The sequence below is a fragment of the Motacilla alba genome, chromosome 28 (genome assembly GCF_015832195.1).
Source record: "Motacilla alba alba isolate MOTALB_02 chromosome 28, Motacilla_alba_V1.0_pri, whole genome shotgun sequence".
NCBI lineage: Eukaryota > Metazoa > Chordata > Aves > Passeriformes > Motacillidae > Motacilla > Motacilla alba.
In genome coordinates this window covers 4,030,088-4,051,129 of record NC_052043.1, presented here as the reverse complement: position 1 = coordinate 4,051,129, position 21,042 = coordinate 4,030,088, and the positions used below count along the sequence as shown (strand labels likewise).

General features: G+C 52.4%; 1 protein-coding gene across 2 annotated transcripts in view; it reads right to left on the bottom strand.

The window, feature by feature from the left end:
- REXO1 (RNA exonuclease 1 homolog) overlaps positions 1–20,047 on the bottom strand; it is a 45,863-nt gene extending 25,816 nt beyond the window's left edge. Inside the window, exons 1-2 of one of the 2 annotated variants that reach the window (XM_038163863.1) lie at positions 19,715–20,047; positions 2,750–4,500 (exon numbers count right to left, since the gene is read on the bottom strand). In XM_038163863.1, coding sequence (XP_038019791.1) covers positions 2,750–4,500; positions 19,715–19,904 — 1,941 coding nt within the window. In that variant the 5' untranslated portion in view covers positions 19,905–20,047. Of the gene's footprint in view, positions 1–2,749; positions 4,501–13,079; positions 14,562–19,714 lie in introns of those variants that run through there. The other variant, XM_038163862.1, reaches the window with a different exon arrangement.
- Positions 20,048–21,042: the final 995 nt, after the last annotated feature.

Below are 21,042 nucleotides of genomic sequence, written 5' to 3'. Positions count from 1 at the left end.
TACTGAGCCCAAACAACACGGGGTTGTGCTGGTTTTGCACAACCTGGGGTTTGGTAGTGGGGGATGCACAGAGGTGGCTTCTGTGAGCTGCTGGAGGCTTCCACCATGTCCAGCAGAGCCAGTCCCTGAAGGCTCTGAAGATGGACAGGCTGCTGGTCAAGGCTGGGCCAATGAGAGGAGATGGTAACACCTCTGTGATAACAGATTTAAGAAGAAAATCAAAATAAAGTGAGGCGTGCAGTTTTAATTCCAGCTAGAGAAGAGGGGGTGAGAACATGTGAGGGAAACAACATGGAGACACCAAGGTCAGTGGAGGAGGAGGGGCAGAAGGTGCTCCAGGCACCAGAGCTGAGATTCCTCTGCAGGCCGAGGTGATGACCATGGTGAAGCTGCTGTGCCCCTGCAGCCTGTGAGGATCCATGGGGATGCAGAGATCCACCCACAGCCCATGGGGATCCATGGGGGGATGCAGAGATCCACCCACAGCCCCTGGGGATCCATGGGGGGATGCAGAGATCCCACAGCCCGTGGGGATCCATGGGGGATGCAGAGATCCCACAGCCTGTGGGGATCCATGGGGGATGCAGAGATCCACCCACAGCCCGTGGGGATCCATGGGGATGCAGAGATCCACCCACAGCCCCTGGGGATCCATGGGGATGCAGAGATCCACCCACAGCCCCTGGGGATCCATGGGGATGCAGAGATCCACCCACAGCCCGTGGGGATCCATGGGGATGCAGAGATCCACGCACAGCCCCTGGGGATCCATGGGGATGCAGAGATCCACCCACAGCCCCTGGGGATCCATGGGGATGCAGAGATCCATGCACAGCCCCTGGGGATCCATGGGGATGCAGAGATCCACGCACAGCCCCTGGGGGTCCATGGGGATGCAGAGATCCATGCACAGCCCCTGGGGGTCCATGGGGATGCAGAGATCCATGCACAGCCCCTGGGGATCCATGGGGATGCAGAGATCCATGCACAGCCTGTGGCAGAGGTGCCCACACTGGAGCAGGTGGATGCCTGGAGGAGGCTGTGATCCAGTGGGAGACCCAGTGGAGAGAGGAGGCCCTGCTGCCAGGCTGGAGCAGCCTGTCCTTGAGGACTGCATCCATGCCACAGCAGTTTTGGGGGGCTGTGTGCCCATGGCAGGGACTCCCACTGCAGCAGTTTTGGGGGGCTGTGTGCCCATGGAAGGGACTCCCATTGCAGCAGTTTTGGGGGGCTGTGTGCCCGTGGAAGGGACTCCCACTGCAGCAGTTTTGGGGGGCTGTGTGCCCATGGAAGGGACTCCCACTGCAGCAGTTTTGGGGGGCTGTGTGCCCATGGAAGGGACTCCCATTGCAGCAGTTTTGGGGGGCTGTGTGCCCATGGAAGGGACTCCCACTGCAGCAGGTGTGGCAGGGCTGCTGCTCGTGAGACTGGACCCACGTTGGAGTTCATGGAGAGCTATCTCCCCAGGGGAGGACCCCACAGTCTCACAGGGGAAGGACCCCTCTCCCAGAGCAGTGGAAGAAAATTTCAGTGATGAACTGACCAAACCCCCATGCCCTCTCTCCCTGCACTGTGGGTGGGAAGGAGGGAGGGGTTGGGCTGGAAAAAAGGTGTTTTAAGGGCTTATTTTACTTCTCATTATACTCCTCTGATTTTGTTAGCAATAAACTCACTTTGTACCTCTAAGTTGAGCCCTTGGAGTATTCTTTTCTGGTCTTTATCTCAACTCGTGCACCCTTGGTTTGAATCTTTTTCTCTCCTCTGTACAGCTGTAGCATCCATGGGGTGGCTTCCATGGGTGCCTGGTGTTTGGCCAGTGTCAAACCACAATGGCTCCATCTAGGAAACCATTCCACAAACAAAAAATTGCCCCATGACCAACCCCACCCACAGCCACCCATGCCCCAAAGAAGGAGCCCTGTAGCGAGCCTCCTTCCCCAAGGAGCAGGAAACCAAACCTCAGCACAGGGATGCAAAGGAGCCACACGTGGCTGCTGACAGCTGAGCTTTGTCCCTCCAGGCCACAATTAACTGTTAGCTGTGAGTGGCAGCCCCTGGTTCAGCACTTTCTGAATTCACTGATCAGTAACTCCTGCTACAGACTATGTGCCCTTCAACTATTTTCATTTTATGTAAATACTGTCTTTTTTACTTCCTTAGTCTGAAGCCCCTGGTACCACTGGAAGGAATTTTACCCTCCATTTCTTGCTTGCACCACCCACAAGGTATTCAGAGATCCCGAGGAACTACCTGTAGTATGCATTTAGAATAGCAAAGATGAATTTGGGGAGTCTCCAAAGTGTCTGACAAGTACTGGACTTACTTGCACCAACACCCTGTCCAGGCTCTACCTGCCCCCATGTTCCCTAAACTGCTGCAACAAGAGGGCAGTGCCCAGGCTGGCAATCTTAGATTGGCTTTGAAACCCCCAAACTCACTCCCTGCAGCCTTTTCTCCAGCCATCCACACCCCAAAGGTTCCCAGGCGAGATGGAGACAGAAGTAATTGATAACCCTGAAAGTCTCCCACATTAAAGGGGACAGAACCCTTGCATTTCTCAGCAGCTTTCAATCCAGCAGGTAAATTCAGGTGCAAACACATCCAAGCACTCAGTCACGACAAGGAAGAGATTCTTCCAACACATGGAGTCTCCCTCTTCCGCTACTTGAGATAAGCAGCACCACTAAACCAAACCAGAATCCTTCCACCTTTGGAGGGGAGAGAACCAACAACCCCAATCCAGCATTACCTGTTTGCCCAGCCTTCCCTTGTCTTCAGTTTTCACATCTTTAGATTCATTAAAGATCCTAAGACACTCCTCCATGGGATCTGACTCGAAGTCCACATCTTTCTCAAGGATGGAATAATCAATGTCATCAGATGTCGAGGAAGATGATGAGGACTTGGACAACTTTGAGCGCTTTGCTTTCTTCGTTCTGTCACTGTCACTGTCAGAGGCTGAGCCAGAGTCAGCCCCATCCAAGTCCGAGCTCACATCAAGCAATGACAAAGGCCGGCCTTTGTCATCCTCATCTCCACTTTCATCTCCAAACAGGTCCACGTGACTCAAACTCTGCTGCTTCCGACCCTTCTTGGGGTCTCCTTGTCCTGCATAACTGACCTTGTCCTTCTTTTGCTCCAGGGAGCCCTTGGTCCCTTTCTCCTTGTTTTTACGACCAGAGCTCTCCTTGCCATTTTTCACATCAGCAGTTTTGCTCAGCAGATCCTTCTTGCTGCTCCCCACTTTCTCTGTGCCCTTGGTGACACCCTCGCTCTTGCTTTTCCCTGAACTGCTGCTGCTGGACTTGGATTTTTCTTTCTTACACCCATCCACTTTTTCTGACTTCTGTTTTTCAGGTTTCTTCAAGTTCCCATCTGTTTTCACTTTGACGCTTTTGTCTTTGCAGTTTTTCTCTTCATTCTTGGGTTTTAATTTTTCTTCTTTCTTGAGCACTTTGTCTTTGTCTGCATTTTTATTTTTCTCCTTCTTCCCAGCCTCACTGAGGCCTGGTGCTTTACTAACATCGGGTTTCTTCTTTTTTGTTTTGTCTTTGGAGTCTTTGTTTTTATTTTCAATTTCCTTGTTGCTCTTACCAGGACACAACTTCGCTGCCTTTGAGTTCTTGTCTGATGAGCTCTTGGCAAGGTTTTTCTGTGAATTTGTAAGGTCCTCCCTGTGCTGTGCTGCTTCTTTGCTCTCCTGGGAAGCAGAGCCATCCACTCTTGTGCTCTGCTCTTTGCTGGAGAACTCGTTCGACTCACTCTCAGATCCAGCTTTTGAGGGTGAACTACCAGAAGCTGTTTTATATTCCACCTCAGCCTCATCTTCAGAGGAGGAGAACCTGGCCAGCACCTCGTCATCACTGGGATCCTCGCAGAGCTTCTTCCTCGATGGCGAGTAGGAGTCCTCGTAATCAGAGGCCCTTTCCCTTTTGGACCCCTTGGTAGTGGCTTTGCCCAACAGCCGGGCAGAGTAATTGGAAAGGGGGTCATATTCCAAGTCTGTGGAAGGCTTGGAGTCATCAATCACGTATTTGTTGTTAGTGACAGTGCTGCTGTATTTTTTATTCTGCACCACAGCCTTGGGGACATACTCCAGTGAGCTGCCTTTGGAGCGGGAGCAATCCAAAGTGTATTTACTGGAGCGGCCAGCAGCAGCCAGAGGAGTGGGGTTGTAGTCTGAGTTATTAGTGAAGTTGTAGCTCCCTGGATTATACTCCAAGGAGGCAAAGGAATCATTCTGAGGCCCAGCAGCTGACACGGGTGTGTTTGAAATGAGTGAGGAGCCCTCTGAAGCACCAAACTCCTTTGTGGTTTCCAGCAGCTCCTCATACTTCTTCTGCTCCCTCTCCACTTCATTCTTCACTGCCTCGATGGCCTTGTTGACCAGCTCCAGCTCCAGAATTCCAGGTGTGACATCTGTAATGTCAGCCAGAAAGCCATCCTCCACCTCCAGCGAGGGCCTGGGCAGCTCGGGGTTGTAGGGATCATAGCCTCGCTCTGGAAAGAGAAAAAAATCATTCACTGCCAGCAATTCAAGTAAAATTTAAAATGAGGTCTCTTTAAGGTCTGCTCTGATCAAACCCCAACACTGAATGGCACAACCAAAAGCCACACTCCTGCACCACAGAGTAAATAAATGTAGGATACCAAAAGCCACCAGTGATGTTCTCTGGCCTAGACTAAACCAGATTGTAAAAGCTACTCCCAGGACTAAAGATCTGTTAACAAAGTGCTTTTAAGACTGATGGAAAAGCTCTATAAATTAAACATTCTTCAGGGCACCAAAGAATAATCACTCTATTAGGCCCAAGGGGAGCTGACTGTGAACAGAATTATCTGCTAAATTCAATGAAGCCACCACGGAGGAAAGACAAGTGAGAAACTGTGGATTAGGTTCTCACTTCCCAATGCCAACACCTAAAGCTCACCAAAAGCCTCCAATATTCCTCAAGGCTCAGTGATTCTCATGGCAGCTGCAGGAAAACCACTCTGATCTGAACTGACAAACTGAGAGCTGCTGGTACGAAGGAAAACCTACAACAGGCAACAGAGCTCAACCACTCAGAGCAACCACCAAGACAAGAACACTGAACACTCAAAATATTTCCCTTTTCCACACCCCCCTTTCCAGAAAAGTCCCTTTAAAGGCCTTTCTTCCACATCCAGCCTGAAGAGAAGGCTCCAGGGAGAGCTCAGAGCCCCTGGCAGGGCCTGAAGGGGCTCCAGGAGAGCTGCAGAGGGACTGGGGACAAGGCCTGCAGGGACAGCACCCAGGGAATGGCTCCCAGTGCCAGAGGGCAGCAATGGATGGGATCTTGGGCAGGAATTGTTCCCTGGCAGGGTGGGCAGGCCCTGGCACAGGGTGCCCAGAGCAGCTGGGGCGGCCCCTGGATCCCTGGCAGTGCCCAAGGCCAGGCTGGACAGGGCTTGGAGCAGCCTGGCACAGTGGAAGGTGTCCCTGCCATGGCAGGGCTGGCACTGGATGAGCTTGAACAAACCATGACCCACACACCATTCTGTGATTCTGTGGAATTCTTTAAACCCCCAGCTGTGGCTCGGGGTGCTCCCAGGTGTGCCTGGGGCTGCAGGGGCCAGGGAGCAGCTGGCTCTGCCTGGGGAGCTCCCTGTGCTGAGCTGACCAGGCCCAGGGGTCACTGCCACTGTGTTTGTGTCCCCAGTGGAAGGACACGACTCCAGCGAGGATGCCAGAGCCTGCATGGAGCTGATGGTGTGGAAGATCAGGGAGGATGCCCCTGGATCTGTGGAAGTGTCCAAAGCCAGGCTGGAGGGGCTGGAGCACCCTGGCATTGAGGAAGGTGTCACTGCCCATGGTGGGGGGTGGCTGGATGATTTTTAATGTCTGTCCCAAGCCACACCATTCCAGGACTCTAACAATGACAGAAGCTCCAGGAACATTAACAGCTGCTTTTTGACTCTGAACTGTTTTCAATCCTTGTTTTATCACAGCATCTCTGGATGCCGACATTCCAGAGGAGCTTTTTGTTCTCTGCTACAAGGACAGTACAAAAGTGGCTCTCTAATATGGATATGCATAAGAACCAAACAAAAAGTGAAGAGACAGAAAACAAAAAATCAAAAACCTCTCAGGTCTAAGAGGGATGAGAGAATTTCTCCTAACAGTCAGAAACAGACAGTGTAAACAGAGCTGTTTCTACAATTCTCATAAGACAGAGGGGTTTGGGGTTTTTTTGGGGGGAGGCAGGGCCAGGTTTGGGGTTTTTTAGAGAGGATACAAAAATGCAGAGCTTTCTTTGGCTACAGGAAAAGGATCTCGCTAGCAGATCTGCCTTGGGGGCAGAACTGGCCCCCAAGGACGAAGAATGAAAGAGGCTGGGTAAAAATAAAGGCAGCAGTTTCACAAAATACATTTAATCCCTTTGGGTTTGCAAGGGTTTTTTTTCCAAACCAATTAGCTCCTGATTGAACAGGGACTCTGGGCAACGGCAGCATGATGTCACCACCTTCCACAGGCCTGCCTGAGCCCTGCTCAGAGCCAGAAACGTGGGGAAAGAGGAACAAGGTGCTATTTCTACAACCAGTTCCCCTCCAGCTACTGCAGAGAGCTGTAACGATGACACAAAGAGCATTTCCAAAGCCAGGGTGTGCTCCTCCCTGGGACACCCAGCACAGCCAGGGACACAGGGAGGGAGCAGGTGACAAATCAGGCTCAGAGCAATTCCTGGTTAGAAACCTCGAAGAAAAGCAGGTAACAAGGCAAAAACATGAACAAACCCACATGCAAACAGCAGCAGCATCAAGGCAAGGCTATGTACAGATTAGCAGAATTGTCAGGGATAACATCAGCCTGAGAAGTGAGAAGGAGCAGACAGCTCCTCTCTGACCACGGTGTGAAACATCAGCTCCACACTGGCAGAAAGCAGCAGTGCACTGAAGCCTGCAGGAGTCAGCTACTACTCTCTAAACCTGGATTGAGACCTAAAATTCAGCACAAATATTTGAAGGGAACAGCTGAAAGCCTGATAATTCATGCAGGGCTAAATATCAGATGGCCTGCAAACAGAGAACACAGTCGGGATCTACAGACTTGCCAAAAAAAAAAGCAACAAACCCTAACCAAACAAAAGCCACCTTGTACATGAAAAACCAAACTATTTCAAATAGATCAGGATCAGGGAAAGCGGAGGGCAACCCCCGCACAGACATGGTGGCTGCTGCTCTTCTCTAGCACGAAACTCCTGGCACGTTTTCTGTGGCTGGAGTGATGAAAACACACATTATAACCTCAGGACATGCCACAGGCTGTGAGACAGGGCAGGGAAGGCTCTGTGCAAGTGTGGGGGAGGCCTGATGGATTCTCCAGCACTGCTGATCAAAGGCTGCCTGGCCATGAAAGACTTGTGTAAGTGGCTCCAGGATGCCCAACAGCACCATCCCCTCTGGCCAAGAGGCATCTGCAGAGAATGCAGCAGAAACACGGCAGGAGGGGTTTAATTTATACAAAAACATATAAATACATAAATACATAAATAAATAAATAAATAAATAAATAAATAAATAAATAAATAAATAATTTATATATACTTTTATATATTATAACATTTATACAAAAATATTTGTATTTATAGATAAATAAAAACATTTCTATATTTATATATCTATATATTTATCTATAGCTATATTTATGTTTAATTTTATTTATTTATATAATTAATACTTTTATATTTACATAGCTATATAAATATATAATTGTTTTTATATATTTATTTATTTTAATATCTATTTTTAATATATTTATATGTATACATATATGATGAGGCATAAGCACACAAGTCTCCAAACCAGAGATGTTCAACCTGCCATTTGAAACGAGAGCAGCTTTTCAGCTGCCAAACTACACTCCCAGGAACCAGGAAAGGGAAAGATCTTCCTGCTGCTGGGATCTGACACTCACAGGAGTCTGCTTCATGTTTTCCTTCATTCCTCTTCCCTTCAGTAACCTGGGAGCTCAGGGGGAGCTGCACTGGGGCTGCTGCTCTGCTGCAGCAGATGGCTGCAGCTCCTGGGGGAGCACAAGGACTGAGAGCCACTCCTGCTGAAAGAACTCTTTTTGGAGGGATGGAAAGCAGAGTCTGCTCTGACCCTCAGGAATCATGAGATAATGAGACTTGAGATGCCAACTCCTTGCAGGATTGTGAACTAAACACTTTCCAAAGTACAAACCATTTGAATAAATTAATGTACCTCAGATACATTAAATAACCCTCCTGAGAAACAAAAGGTGAGGTTACCATCAATATTATAGAAAACAAGTTATTAATATTTAACAAGTTATTTATATTAATATTGTTAATATAGCATTAATAATTATATCTATTATATTAATAGAGACACAGAGGTCTCTATGCAGAACCTCAGTGAACATTATATTTAACCCAGAACTGCTTTAGAACACACCCAACTGAGCTGTGCTTAAATCAGCCACTGCAGCACAGAAAATATGGAAGCACAGAAAAGATTCTACCTAAAAAAACCAGGCTGATGGGTTTTCCTGGTTACTGTCAGGCTGACTGAGGGACACGAGGCCTCAGTTCCAAGGTGGAGCTGGATTATTACAAAGCTTCTCTGAGCCAGACTCCTCACTGGTCCTTCTAGTTTGGGCAACAGGCAAGGGCAGTAAACAAAGCTGACATTAAAGAAGAGTGGGAGGACAAGGCCACCTGTGTGAAGGTAAAACTTATTTTACAGTGAATCATTCCAGAGAAAAGTTTTTGTTTTTTTTTTTTTTTTTTGTCCAAACCTACCACAGCACATAGCTGAGATGCTTTAAATACAGAAAAGCCCAGAAGTGTGACAGGTGAGCTGGAACGATCACGCAAACCTGCAGCTTTTGGAACAGGACTCCAGCTCTTGCACGCACGTGGGAGACAGAATCCCAGACTGGTATGGGTTGGAAGGGACCTTAAAGCTCATCCAGTGCCACCCCTGCCATGGGCAGGGACACTTTCCACTGTCCCAGGGTGCTCCATCCAACCTTGGACATTTCCAGCCCCAGCTGCTCTGGCCAACTGGATGACAACTGCTTCTCCCAGATCCAACAGAGCTGCCCAGCTGCTGCTGCCAGACAAAAAGGCTGCAAAAACTAGAAACTTTCAAATTTACAGCAATTAGGAATTCCAAACAAAAGGCTTTGCTGGCCAAGCTGCAGAGGGACCAGCACAAGTCAAAAGATATTGAACATTTCTTGTAGTGAACCCACAAGAAAGACACTGAGGGGCTGGAGCGTGTCCAGGGCAGGGAACGGAGCTGGGGAAGGGTCTGGAGCACCAGGAGAGGCTGAAGGAGCTGGGAAGGGGCCCAGCCTGGAGAAAAGCAGGCTCAGGGGGGGACCTTGTGGCTCTGCACAACCCCTGACAGGAGGGGACAGCCAGGGGGGGTTGGGCTCTGCTCGCAGAACAGGGGCAGGAGGAGAGGGAACGGCCTCAGGCTGGGCCAGGGCAGGTTTGGATTGGAAATTGGGAAAATTTCTTCACAGGAAGGGTTGTCAGACATTAGCACAGGCTACAGGGCACTGATGGAGTCCCTGTCCCTGCAAGTGCTCAAAAATCATGTGCACGTGGCACCTGGGGACATGGTTTAGTGGTGACCATGGTGGCTGGGCCGACTGCTGCACACCACAATGGTCTTACAGCTCTTTTTGATTTTCAAGCCCTGCTGGTGCTGCTGAAGGCACCCATCGCCCTGGGTCACCCAGGTCACCAGCAGCTGGCAACAAAAGGTGCATTGATGTGGAGGTGGGGAAGGTGAAAGCTGTTTGGAGACTCTTTGGAAAAGGAAAAAATAAAGGCATTTTTATTTCACGTCATCGGAACAGCTTTGTTGGCTTAAGGGCTCACCGTGTTTACAGTGCCAGCACTCAGCAGAGGGACAGCCTCTGTGATTGCAGAAAAATTATCACCACTGGAAAACCATTCTGAGCTTTGCATTTAACACTTCCAGAAGGGACAGTGGTGCCTCAAGAACAGAATGTTTCAGAGAGGTTTTACCAGCAGCCTGAGTCCTGCTACTCTTCAGAATTAAAGAGCACACAAGAAATGGCAGGGCTTGGCACAGAGCACATTTGCCAGGACCCAAAGCAAATTTCCAACAATTAATTTAACAATAATATGCAACCACTTGGAAATAATTAACACTGAGATTTAAAATAGTACATTTCAAATAATCATCCAGAGGAAATGGGTTAGGAGGGCAGGGAAGGGGAGCTAAGAGAAATGTTTCTTCAACTTCAAACCTAGTCCAAGGATTTGTTTGGCTCCTTTATTGTGTTTTTGAAAAGTAAATCTAATAATAAAATTAAGTGTTAAAAGCAGAGATAACTTTATGTTGGTCAAGGAACACCAGGAAGCAAGGTTTGAGAGGCATTAGAGGCAGAAGAATCCCAGTGCTCTCCTTGGATTTGCTCCTCCAGGGGAGGTATTTAGTGCCACAGCCTCCAAGTACATCATGAACCCCTACAGTCATTCATTAATGGAAAAAATGATGCAAATATGAGAAAAGAAAGTCTGATATTAGCAAGGCTGAAAAACAGTCTGAACAGTCATCTCTCACTCCCAGGGTATTTTTAGCCCTCCTGGGTTCCAGCAGGGCAGTGCTGGTTTCCCCAGGTGTTGTGGCCAATGGGGCCACCTGTCCCCAGGGGTCACACCGGGGGACAAGAGCAGGCAGACAGCACCTCTGTACTGTACTCTGAGCTATCTCCTCAGCTCAGCCATCTTAGACTGAGTGCCCAGCAAGAAATCCCAGAATGGTTTGGGTTGGAAGGGACTTCAAAGCCCATCTTGTTCCTGGACACCTTCCACTCTCCCAGGCTGCTCCAAGCCCCGTCCAGCCTGGCCTTGGGCACTGCCAGGGATCCAGGGGCAGCCCCAGCTGCTCTGGGCACCCTGTGCCAGGGCCTGCCCACCCTGCCAGGGAACAATTCCTAATTCCCAAGATCCCATCCAGCCCTGCCCTCTGGCAGTGGGAGCCATTCCCTGTGTCCTGTCCCTCCAGGCTTTGTCCAAAGTCCTGATCTCCTGAGACAGGGACCTGCCAGAGGGGGTTCACTCAGCCAGAGCAGCTCCAGAGTGTCCTTCCAGAGCTGGAAGCATTATCAGGGAACGATAACGCTTCCAGCAGGATGAATTTCAGCAGGAAACTCATCAGGGCACATCCCACAAAGCAGCTCAGACAGAAACAACCTGGGATGCAGCACCCACCTCCTCAATTTATTCAAGGCAACACAACTTCGAGCATGTGAGAGATGAGTAATGCAATATCTGACTCTCACAACTGAAAGGTGAATATCCTGTGTATTTGTTAAGAGAAGTTTTATAGATTTATAGTTGTGTTTTACCCCCTTGTGCTGTTATCAGAGGGTGGCCTGGGTTTGGGACATGTGGGAGGGTGGGATTGTTACTATGGCAGCACCTGAGCTCCAACCAAGATTTAAGGAAGTGAACTCCACCACTGGACAGGGAAGAAGGAGCCAATGGACAGAACTTTGGGTGGGGCTAAAGGGTTCAAAGGTGAAACCTCCATTGTGTGGGTGAGCACATGGTGAGAAAAATCCTCTGCTCCAGGAGCCATAATATTTTCTCTATTCAGTCTTCTGCTGTATTTTTGAAAAGGTTTTAATAAACCTTTTACATTTTTGGAAGTGAGTATCATTTCTCACAGGCAGTTTTGTCTCTGGTGCAGCAAAACAAGAATCTGAAAGGTCCTCAAGCCACTAAACATGGCAGCTTCACCCTCTTGGTGGCCCCAAGGACACCTGGGGCTGTCACTGCCTCACACAGCAACACCACCTCAATCCAGGGATGCAAAAGCCAGGACATGATGACCTGGCCCACACCAACCCATCAGTGCCACCCCTCTGTGCCCAGAATCACTGACAGTCCCACCCACTCTGCTGGAAAATGTGAGAATCCCAACTGGTTGGATTGGCCAGGACAGGCAGAGGACAAAGACTGGCACCAAAAATACACCCTGACCCCACAGCCTGTCATGCACAGGATGGAAGGAGTCTCACCATTTGAAAATCTGGATATTCAATGTTTGGGTTCTTTGGAGATCTTTCCATTCCCCCTCTCATTTTAGCTATAAAGTTACTCCTCAAAATACAGGAAAAGCTGAAATTCTGTTTGGGAAAAAAAAAACAACAAAACAAACTTAACAGAGACTTGTTTTCTTCCTCTGAGAAAAAGCCCAGAAACCATCTCCACATCTCCTGTGTAAAGTGCTGGATAACACTAAGGATCTACTCAAAAATGCAATTAGCAGAGCAAGTCTTCTTTTCAAAGGAAAAAAAAAATCAAGTATTTCAAGTATTCTGGTGACTTCTCTCAATTTAACTTCACTTTGAAAACCTATCCAACCAGCACAGTCACAAACAGCAACACTGACCAGTCCAACTTTCCAGCCTTTCTCTGGCATGCCCCAGATAAGTTATCTTCTCAACACCTGTCTGATTCTTTAACTAGTGTGGGTGAAAAATTCCCGCTTAAGACAAGGGAAAAAAAACCAAAAAAACACCTCAACTATTTCAACATAGTCATAACTCCACACTTGGAAAACAAAGTTAAAAGCTAACGAAAAACATCTTTCAAGCCGTATTACATTAAAACACTTCAGTTGTGACATATGAAAAGCTAAAAGCAAAACTTCAACTGCATTTAAAACCTGTCTGGCTTTAAACCATTCAAAAGCTGGAATTAAAACTCTGCAGCTCCTTTAGGTCTCGGACACCTGCAGCTCCACAGCCACTTTTAACCACAGAGCCCAACACCCCAGCACAATCCTCTCTTCAATAAAAATCAAAAATCCACAGGGGAATGAACACCCTCGTAAACCAAACCCTCCAAAGCCAACGTGGGCGTTTTGCACAGCACACATATTCCAGAGGCAGGTGAGCCCGGACTCCTGCTCCTGCTCAATGAATGGCGACCACGTGAAAGCCGCCCTGGAGAAGTCGCTCCTCTCCAGCTGCTCCTTCCCAGCCGCACCCCCCAAACCTCGACCTCGCCCCGCAGGAAGCCGAAAACTTCAGAAAGAGTTACCTGAGCTGCCCGGGGTCGATAAACACTGCAGGTACTTGTTCATGCTGGAGCCGCCCCGGCCCGGGCTGACACAGCACTCCGGGGGAACCGGGGCAGCACCGGCCCCACGGCCGCCCTCGCCCTCCGCTGCTCCCGGCTCGGCGGGGCTCAGAGCGTCTGCACGGGCTTCCCGCCCCCGTTCCTCCTTCCCAGCGCTGCTGCTCTCACCTCGGGGGAGTTTGTGACCTCCTCCTCCTCCTCTCCCCACTCCCCACCTGCGGCTGCTTTCGGCTGGGTCTGAGCTCCACGCATCGGTGTGCGCAGAGCCTCCCCAAACATCCATCCCCGGGCCAGCGGGGCAGGAGGTGGCAGGGCTGGGACACGGCCTGGGCCAGCGGGGCAGGAGGTGGCAGGGCTGGGACACGGCCAGGCCCTGCCTGTCGCTGCCTGTCCCGGCCCACGGGAGCCACCCGGCGCCTCCGCCTCGCCCAGCGCACGGGGCGCGCTCCGGGAAGCGCTGGATTAGTGAATTCTGCTTCGCACTGGCTTGGCTAGAGATTAAAAATATAAATTAGAGGAAGTGTTCCGATGTCAGGAAAGAGAGGAATTTTTCAATCTCGGGATTGCAGACACAGGGCTCCTGGGCAGGCGGAGAGGAGCCGGGGACTCACCAGAACTGGCACAAGTCCAGCTGTGCCAAACCCAAAATTCTGCTAGCTTGACGGAGATCTGCTCCCACCTCCTGCTTTTCACACGTCTGGAACTGCCCCACGTGGGGAGACTCGGATGTGGGGCAGAATCTCCCCACAGCCACAGAAAAACCAAATATGGGAAGTGTCCTGTGAGGCCACACTGAAATCCCAGCACACAGGGCACCTGCACCTGCCCACCCACAGAACACCCCAACCGACAGCGCAGAGAAATCACCACAAATCCCAAACTGCTGAAAAGACACATCCCGACCTCACCACCAACTGGCTCTTCACTCTTCATTGCAAAACTTGGTTAAAAATAAAATCCAGGGTGGCATTTAGGTAATTATTCTTCTAAATACAGATGTGGGGGAGAAAAGCAGAATTGATGTTCCCTCCCCGTTCACGGACTGGAACACCCAACACTGAACACCTGCTTTGCTCTGTCAGTGAAATGATACTGAAAACACTCGGGTTTCCACTTCTGCTGCAGCAAATACAGTATAAAAGCTCTTTGCTGAGATGATCTTGCACATCAGTCCCAGGAAGGAAAACACACTGGGGAAGAGGTTTTTTCATCCCTTCTACCACCCAGTGTGAACATGGCCTGCAATGCGAGTCACATCAAGGCTCTAAATCCCAGCCTGTGCCAAGGCTGCTCCCACCAAACAGGCACAGCCCCTCAGCAGTGCTGTGAGGAACCTGACAATGGCCCTGACCCTGTGTGGAGTGAGGGGTGATTAAAGCTGGGTTTTAACTTTTAAAGAGCCTCTTTAGGTTTCACCAAGTACCACAGAACCACAGAACGTCCTCAGCTGGAAAGGACTTACAGGTCCATCAGCCCAGCCCCTGTCCCTGCACAGGCACCCCAACAACCCCACCCTGAGCATCCCTGAGAGCTCCTGGAGCTCTGGCAGCCTTGGGGCCGGGAGCATTCCCTGGGGAGCCTGGGCAGTGCCCAGCAGCCTCGGAGGATCTTCCTGGTCACAGCCATCCTCTGTGGCTGCTTTTGGGCAGAAGAAGGGAGAGGTGAAGTGCCTCTCTGCACCAGTGATAGGATCCAGGGTTAAAGCTGCAGAGATAAGCCCAAGGATTTCTCCACACTTGACTTGAGCCCAACAGTGTTGCAGCAGCTCACTGTGTCAACCACACAGAGGAAGAGAACTCTGTCCCTGACACCTTCCACAGAGATTTGAGCCAGGTCTAACCAGCAAAGCTTTGTACGCCCAGATAAAAAATCTACACAGCCAGAAAACTGCTCCACAAGCTTTGGACTACTCAGAAAACTGCTGAGCAGCTCAGTATACTCCACTGCAGAACAGAGTACTTCAGGCAGGGTGCTGAAAGCCTGGCTGGCTCTTCCCATCCACAAGAACACAAGGATCAGGACCTGAGGGAGTGGCTGGAGCTGTGCCAGGGCTTGCCATGGAGCTCAGGGAAAGGTTCTTCCCCCCGAGGCTGCTGGGCACTGCCCAGGCTCCCCAGGGAATGCTCCCGGCCCCAAGGCTGCCAGAGCTCCAGGAGCGTTTGGACAGCGCTGCCAGGGGGGCTCAGGGTGGGGTTGTTGGGGTGCCTGTGCAGGGACAGGGGCTGGGCTGAGCATCCCTGGGGGTCCATTCCAGCTCAGGATATTCCAGGATTCTGTGATCAGTGCAGACAAAAGAGCTCAGAGCTCCAGACCTGGAAGCAGCTTTCTGCTCTGGGTTCAAAAACATCCACCTCCAAAACAACCCCTGACAGCATCAAACCAGCAAACCAGGGCTGCCTACCTTAAGATATTTATGAAGAGCTGTATTATGCCTCTTTTATGTCTTTCAGCATACTCAGGGCCTCGACTTTAAAGAGAGACCTATTTTCCCCCTCTACAGCTCTTGAAAAGACGCTTTTAGGACTGAAGGCAGCTCTTCCCTCCTCCTTACAGCACACGCTTTCAAAGCACTTCACACACATTCAATAATCTTTTCATCCTGCTCTGAAGCAGGTGGGTTAGTCATCTCAGAGATGGAAAAAGCACTTCAGCCAAGTCAGGATGAGAATTTGCAATCTCCAGATTCCCAGTCCTGGACAGAAAACCCCATCAGCCTCAGCGCTCAGCCAGCACAGGATCTTCACAAACCTCCCAGGCACCCACAGGCAATCCCTGCAATAAAACATGGGAATGAATTTCCCACACCATTTCATGTTTCAGACCCCAGCTCAAACGTGCCCCTCACTCAACGTGTTTGTATTTATTGACCTGCTTCCAGACTGGAAGGAAAGGGAACTCCTGCCACATCCAGCAGCAGTCAGGGAAACCTCAGTCCTGCTCCTGCAGCTCTCCAAGGGGCGTGGAGGGCTCTGCACCACTGTCCCCCAGTGCCCGGGAGCACTCCAGCACTGTGTGTGCAGAACAGGGATCACGTCATCAACACCTGAACCTTGGGAGGCCTGGAGCAGTGAGGGTAGGCAAAAAAAGGGGGGAACAGTGCTGCATCCCTCTAATTCCTCTTTCCACATCCTCTCTGCTCCATCCGACACGTGTCCATGGTCCCCCCTCCCACAGCCTGCCAGGGCCAGCTCCACTTGCAGTTTTCAAAAGCTCCGTTCAAAGCTACGAAATTGCACCAAGAGTTTTGGGGTTCGTGCCAATCCTCTGGTGATGCTCAAACATCAAAGCCAGCCCCAGCCTCAAATCAATATGCTGCTCCTTTAGATGTTATCCTTTTTTTCTAGGCACCATCCCAGAAAACACCAATCTGTGCTGTAGCTCTTGGTGTAGAAACCCACCTGCCTTGGCAAAAAAAAAAATGACATTTTTAAAGCTTCTCTATCGAGTGATGTGATTAAATAGGTCAGACCTGCCCACGTGCACGGTTAGGAGGCTACTTCAAAACAAGCCAGGCAGTTCCCCTGGCAGGGAGCAAGCCCTGGGGGATGGAGAAGCTGCTCCCAGAAGATGGTTGCCTGGTTCTGGCTGAGCTACTACACCCTCTAGTGTAAATCCTGCAGATCCTTCCAGGCCAGGAGCCTCGGGCAGGCAGGGAATGAGAGGAGCACTTCAACCAGAACCCTTCCCAGGAAGCTGAGCCAAGCCCTGCAAAATAACTGCAAAAGCATCTCCTGCTCCTACAGGAATCAGGAACATTTTGTGACCTGCTGGAGTCTGTTCTAAAAGCCTGAGATTGAAGCAGGTCCATTGCTCATCTCCCATTTCTCAGTTGGAATCCCAGAATCCTGGAATGGTTTGGGTTGGGAGGGACCTTAAATCACATCCAGTGCCATCCCTGCCATGGCAGGGACACCTTGCACTGTCCCAGGCTGCTCCAAGCCCTGCCCAGCCTGGCCTTGGGCACTGCCAGGGATCCAGGGGCAGCCCCAGCTGCTCTGGGCACCCTGTGCCAGGGCCTGCCCACCCTGCCAGGGAACAATTCCTGCCCAAGATCCCATCCAGCCCTGCCTTCTGGCACTGGGAGCCATTCCCTGGGTGCTGTCCCTGCAGGCCTTGTCCCCAGTCCCTCTGCAGCTCTCCTGGAGCCCCTTCAGGCCCTGCCAGGGGCTCTGAGCTCTGCCTGGAGCCTTCTCCTCTGCAGGTGAGCAGCCCCAGCTCTGCCAGCCTGGCTCCAGAGCAGAGGGGCTCCAGCCCTGGCAGCATCTCCGGGGCCTCCTCTGGCCTGGCTCCAGCAGCTCCACGTCCTCCTGCTGCTGTTCCCCAGGGCTGGGGCAGCTCTGCAGGTGGGAGCCAACACAGAACCAACATTTAAAAAAGGCTGGAGGCAAACCCTGAGCTGAGACAGAACTCACAGATCCCTGTTATGCCAGCTGTGCCATGTGCTGGGTGCCAGGAGTTTGGGAAAGCGGCAGGAACAGGCTCTGAGCTGGCTGCAGGGAGCAGTGCCTGGAGCTCAGACTCCTCATCCTGCTTCTTTCACAAGTGACAGAACCTTCCCTTGGGAAGCCAGGCCCACATTGGGGCTTTTCTTTGCCAAAAGAACTCTTCTCTAAGTGCTGTAGATTAGGTTGGATATAAAGAAAATACAGAAATTATATATAACAGATTTTATGTAAGAATTTCTACTAAGAAATAAGAATAACGATAGAATAGAATATTAATAAGAATAAGAATTTATAAGAAATTCCATAAGAATTTATAAGAAATTCTATAAGCATTTCTATAAAGAAATTAAGACTAATTAGAATATATAGAATACAGAATTAAGGAAATATATTTCTTTCATAGAAAAAGTTGTCAAGCACTGGAAGGGGCTGCCCAGGGCAGTGGTGGAGTCCCCATCTCTGGAAGTGTCCAAACAAAGGGTGGATGTGGCTCTGGAGGACACGGGTTGGGGGTGACCACGATGGCTGAAGGCTGGATTTGATGAACTTGGAAGGCTTTTCCAACCTCAACAATTCCATGGCTGTAAGGAAATTCTGACTGCCCAAAGCTCAGGCTGCTTGTCCTGTGTCTGACACGCCCAGGCCAAGCCTAGCGAAGCACTGGGGTATTTTTCTTGCCCTTCACACTCAGCTTACACCGACACTTCCAGCCAGCTCTGGGAGCCTCACACCCTTCCCAGGGGCACACAGAGGTTTCCCCTTCCCCACTTCAAACTCCAAATCCAGCCCCAGCTGTTACCAAGCACAGAAGCACCTGGTGCAGGCCAAAATGAGCAATTCCAGTTCCAAAACTGACACTCCACTCAGATATTTAAAGATGTGCAGGAACAGCACACTGAAAGATAACATCATCTAAAGAACCATCCTAAAGCACTCTAGGGAGCTTTTAAAACTCAAAAGAACACCAAAATTGGCAAAAAACCCTTTGTCTTTCTAACAATTATCTGCCTGTGACAGCCCTGAGAATGCTTCTTTTATTCTAAACTAAACTAGTAGTGGTGGTAAGCTGGCCGGGTAACCAGGAGACATCAAGAATTAATCCTCTTCCAAATTGAGAGCAACCCAAAGTTAAGTAAGCACACAAAAAACCACAAGCTAGGCCTTGTTCTGCCAATTTCTGCTTCAGATTCTTAGAGACCGTCCACAGCAGCACTATTATGCCATTATACCTAACAGAAATAACAAAGCTTTGACATAAAGAACGCCAGCAGGGCTCCTCTGGGGAGAAGAATGAAGGCTTCTTTCTCCCGGTACATCAGCAGAACAGCAAATAATGTGCATAAATAAAATGACAAGAGCTGCTGGAAGAACGGCCAACAATAGCTCACTATCGATCCTGGCGGGTCTGTTCCAGCTCAGGATATTCCATGCCTGCCTGATCCACTGGGTTTTGGTGCCAGGCTGCCTTTGGGAAGCCTGGCAGTGCCCTGTGCCCCACCAGCCCCTCACGGGGGCTCCGGCTGACCAGAGCCCCCCGAGAGCCCAGCCCGGGCCCTGCCGCCCCGCTCCAGGCGGCGCCGGGATCTAACGGGAGCTGCCGGCAGCTCTGGAATCCGGCCTGACACCTCAGCGCCACGTGAGCCCAGTGCCCGCAGCGACAAAGAACGGGACCGGCAGCGCTGGGGCCGTCCCGGAGCCTCGGGACGCTGCTCGCCGACAGCCGGTGCGCAGCGGCCGCGGCGGGATCCGCCGACCCCAGCCACCCTCCCCCCGGGGGCCGCACGGCTCCTGCGAACCCTCCCCGGGACCGAGGGCGAGCTGACAACCACGGCCGGGCAGGGCCGGGCACACGCGGCCACGGAGCCGGGGCACGGCCGGGCTCCGCCGGTGACACCGACAGACCCCGGGATCGCCGCACTGCGGAGGGGCTGGCGGGGCGATCCCGCGGCGCTGGGGGGCTGATCCGGGCCCTGAGCGGAGGGCAGGCGGCAGAGGAGGCGGCCAGGCACGGGCCTGCCCTCGCCGGGGGGAAACACACGGGGCGGGGGGCGAAAGCACGAGCGGGCAGGGGCGGCGGGGACGGGAACGGCCGCAGCCCGGGGACGGGGTCGCGGGAAGGTGAGGGGGCACCGCGGCCGGGCCGGGCCGTACCTGCGCCGTGTCCGAGCGGGAGCCCCACGCCGGGGTCGCCTGAGGCTCCGGAGGCTCCGCACGGCGCCGGGGCCACCGGGGGGTGGCGGAAGTGGCAGTAGGGCCTGCGGCATCCCCGGCCCGGCCCCGACCCCCCGGCATTGAGGAACGGGCAGTCGATGCCGCGAAAGTAGCCGGTGGACCTGAGCATCCCGCCGGCTGCGGGGCGGGAGCGGGGCCGGGCGGGCGGAGGAGCCGCGGGCGGCCGGGACGCGCTCCCGCCTCACACGGCCGGTACCGGCCCCGCCGCCATCTTGGGAGCGCCGGGCGCGGCAGCGAGGACCCCGCGACGCCGCTGCCCGCACAGGGCTGCCCGCGGCGCGCCTGAGAGCGGGGCGGGGCGGGGCGGGGCGGGGCGGGGCTGAGGGAGCGCCCGGGAGCTGCCCGGGAACGGCGTGAGGGGAAACGCAGCGAGCGTGGAGCCGGCCCCGGTCCCTGCACAGCCACCAACAACCCACCAACAACCCACCAACAACCCACCCTGAACCCCCTGGCAGCGCTGTCCAAACGCTCCTGGAGCTCTGGCAGCCTTGGGGCCGGGAGCATTCCCTGGGGAGCCTGGGCAGTGCCCAGCAGCCTCGGGGGGAAGAACCTTTCCCTGAGCTCCATGGCAAGCCCTGGCACAGCTGCAGCCCTCGCTGGCCCCCTGTCCCTGTCCCAGAGCAGAGCTCAGCCCCTGGCCCTGTGCCTGCCCTGGGGAGGAGCTGCAGCCCCGAGGAGCCTCCCCTCAGTCTCCTGTGCTCCAGCCGAGCTCCAGCGTTCCCGTTCCCGTTCCTCGGGCCCGGCCGGGCTGCAGAGCCGCCATCCAGAGCCGGCGCTGCCAGGGGTGCTCAGGGTGGGATTGTTGGGTTCTCTGTGGGGCCGCGAGTTGGACTCGATGATCCTTACGGTTCCCTCGCAGCTCAGGATTCTGTAATCCAGGCTCAGCCAGGTTTGGTTGGGGGTTCAGCCCCAGGGCTGGAGCCCCCTCACCCTGTTGCCGAGCACCCCCGGCTGTGGGCACAGTGACGGTCACGGGCTCCTTGCTCGGCAGCCCATCAGCCCAGCATCCTCAGCACAGACCACGGTGGAGCAGCACGGAGCACACCGGCAGAGCCTGCAGACCCCAGCATGGACCACTGCCCCAGCACATCCCAGTATTGCCAGCGTGGACCACCATGGATCCCTGGCCCCAGCATGGACCACTGCCCCAGCACATTGCAGTATTCCCAGCCTGGACCACCATGGATCCCTGGCCCCAGCATGGACCACTGCCCCAGCACATCCCAGTATTGCCAGCATGGACCACC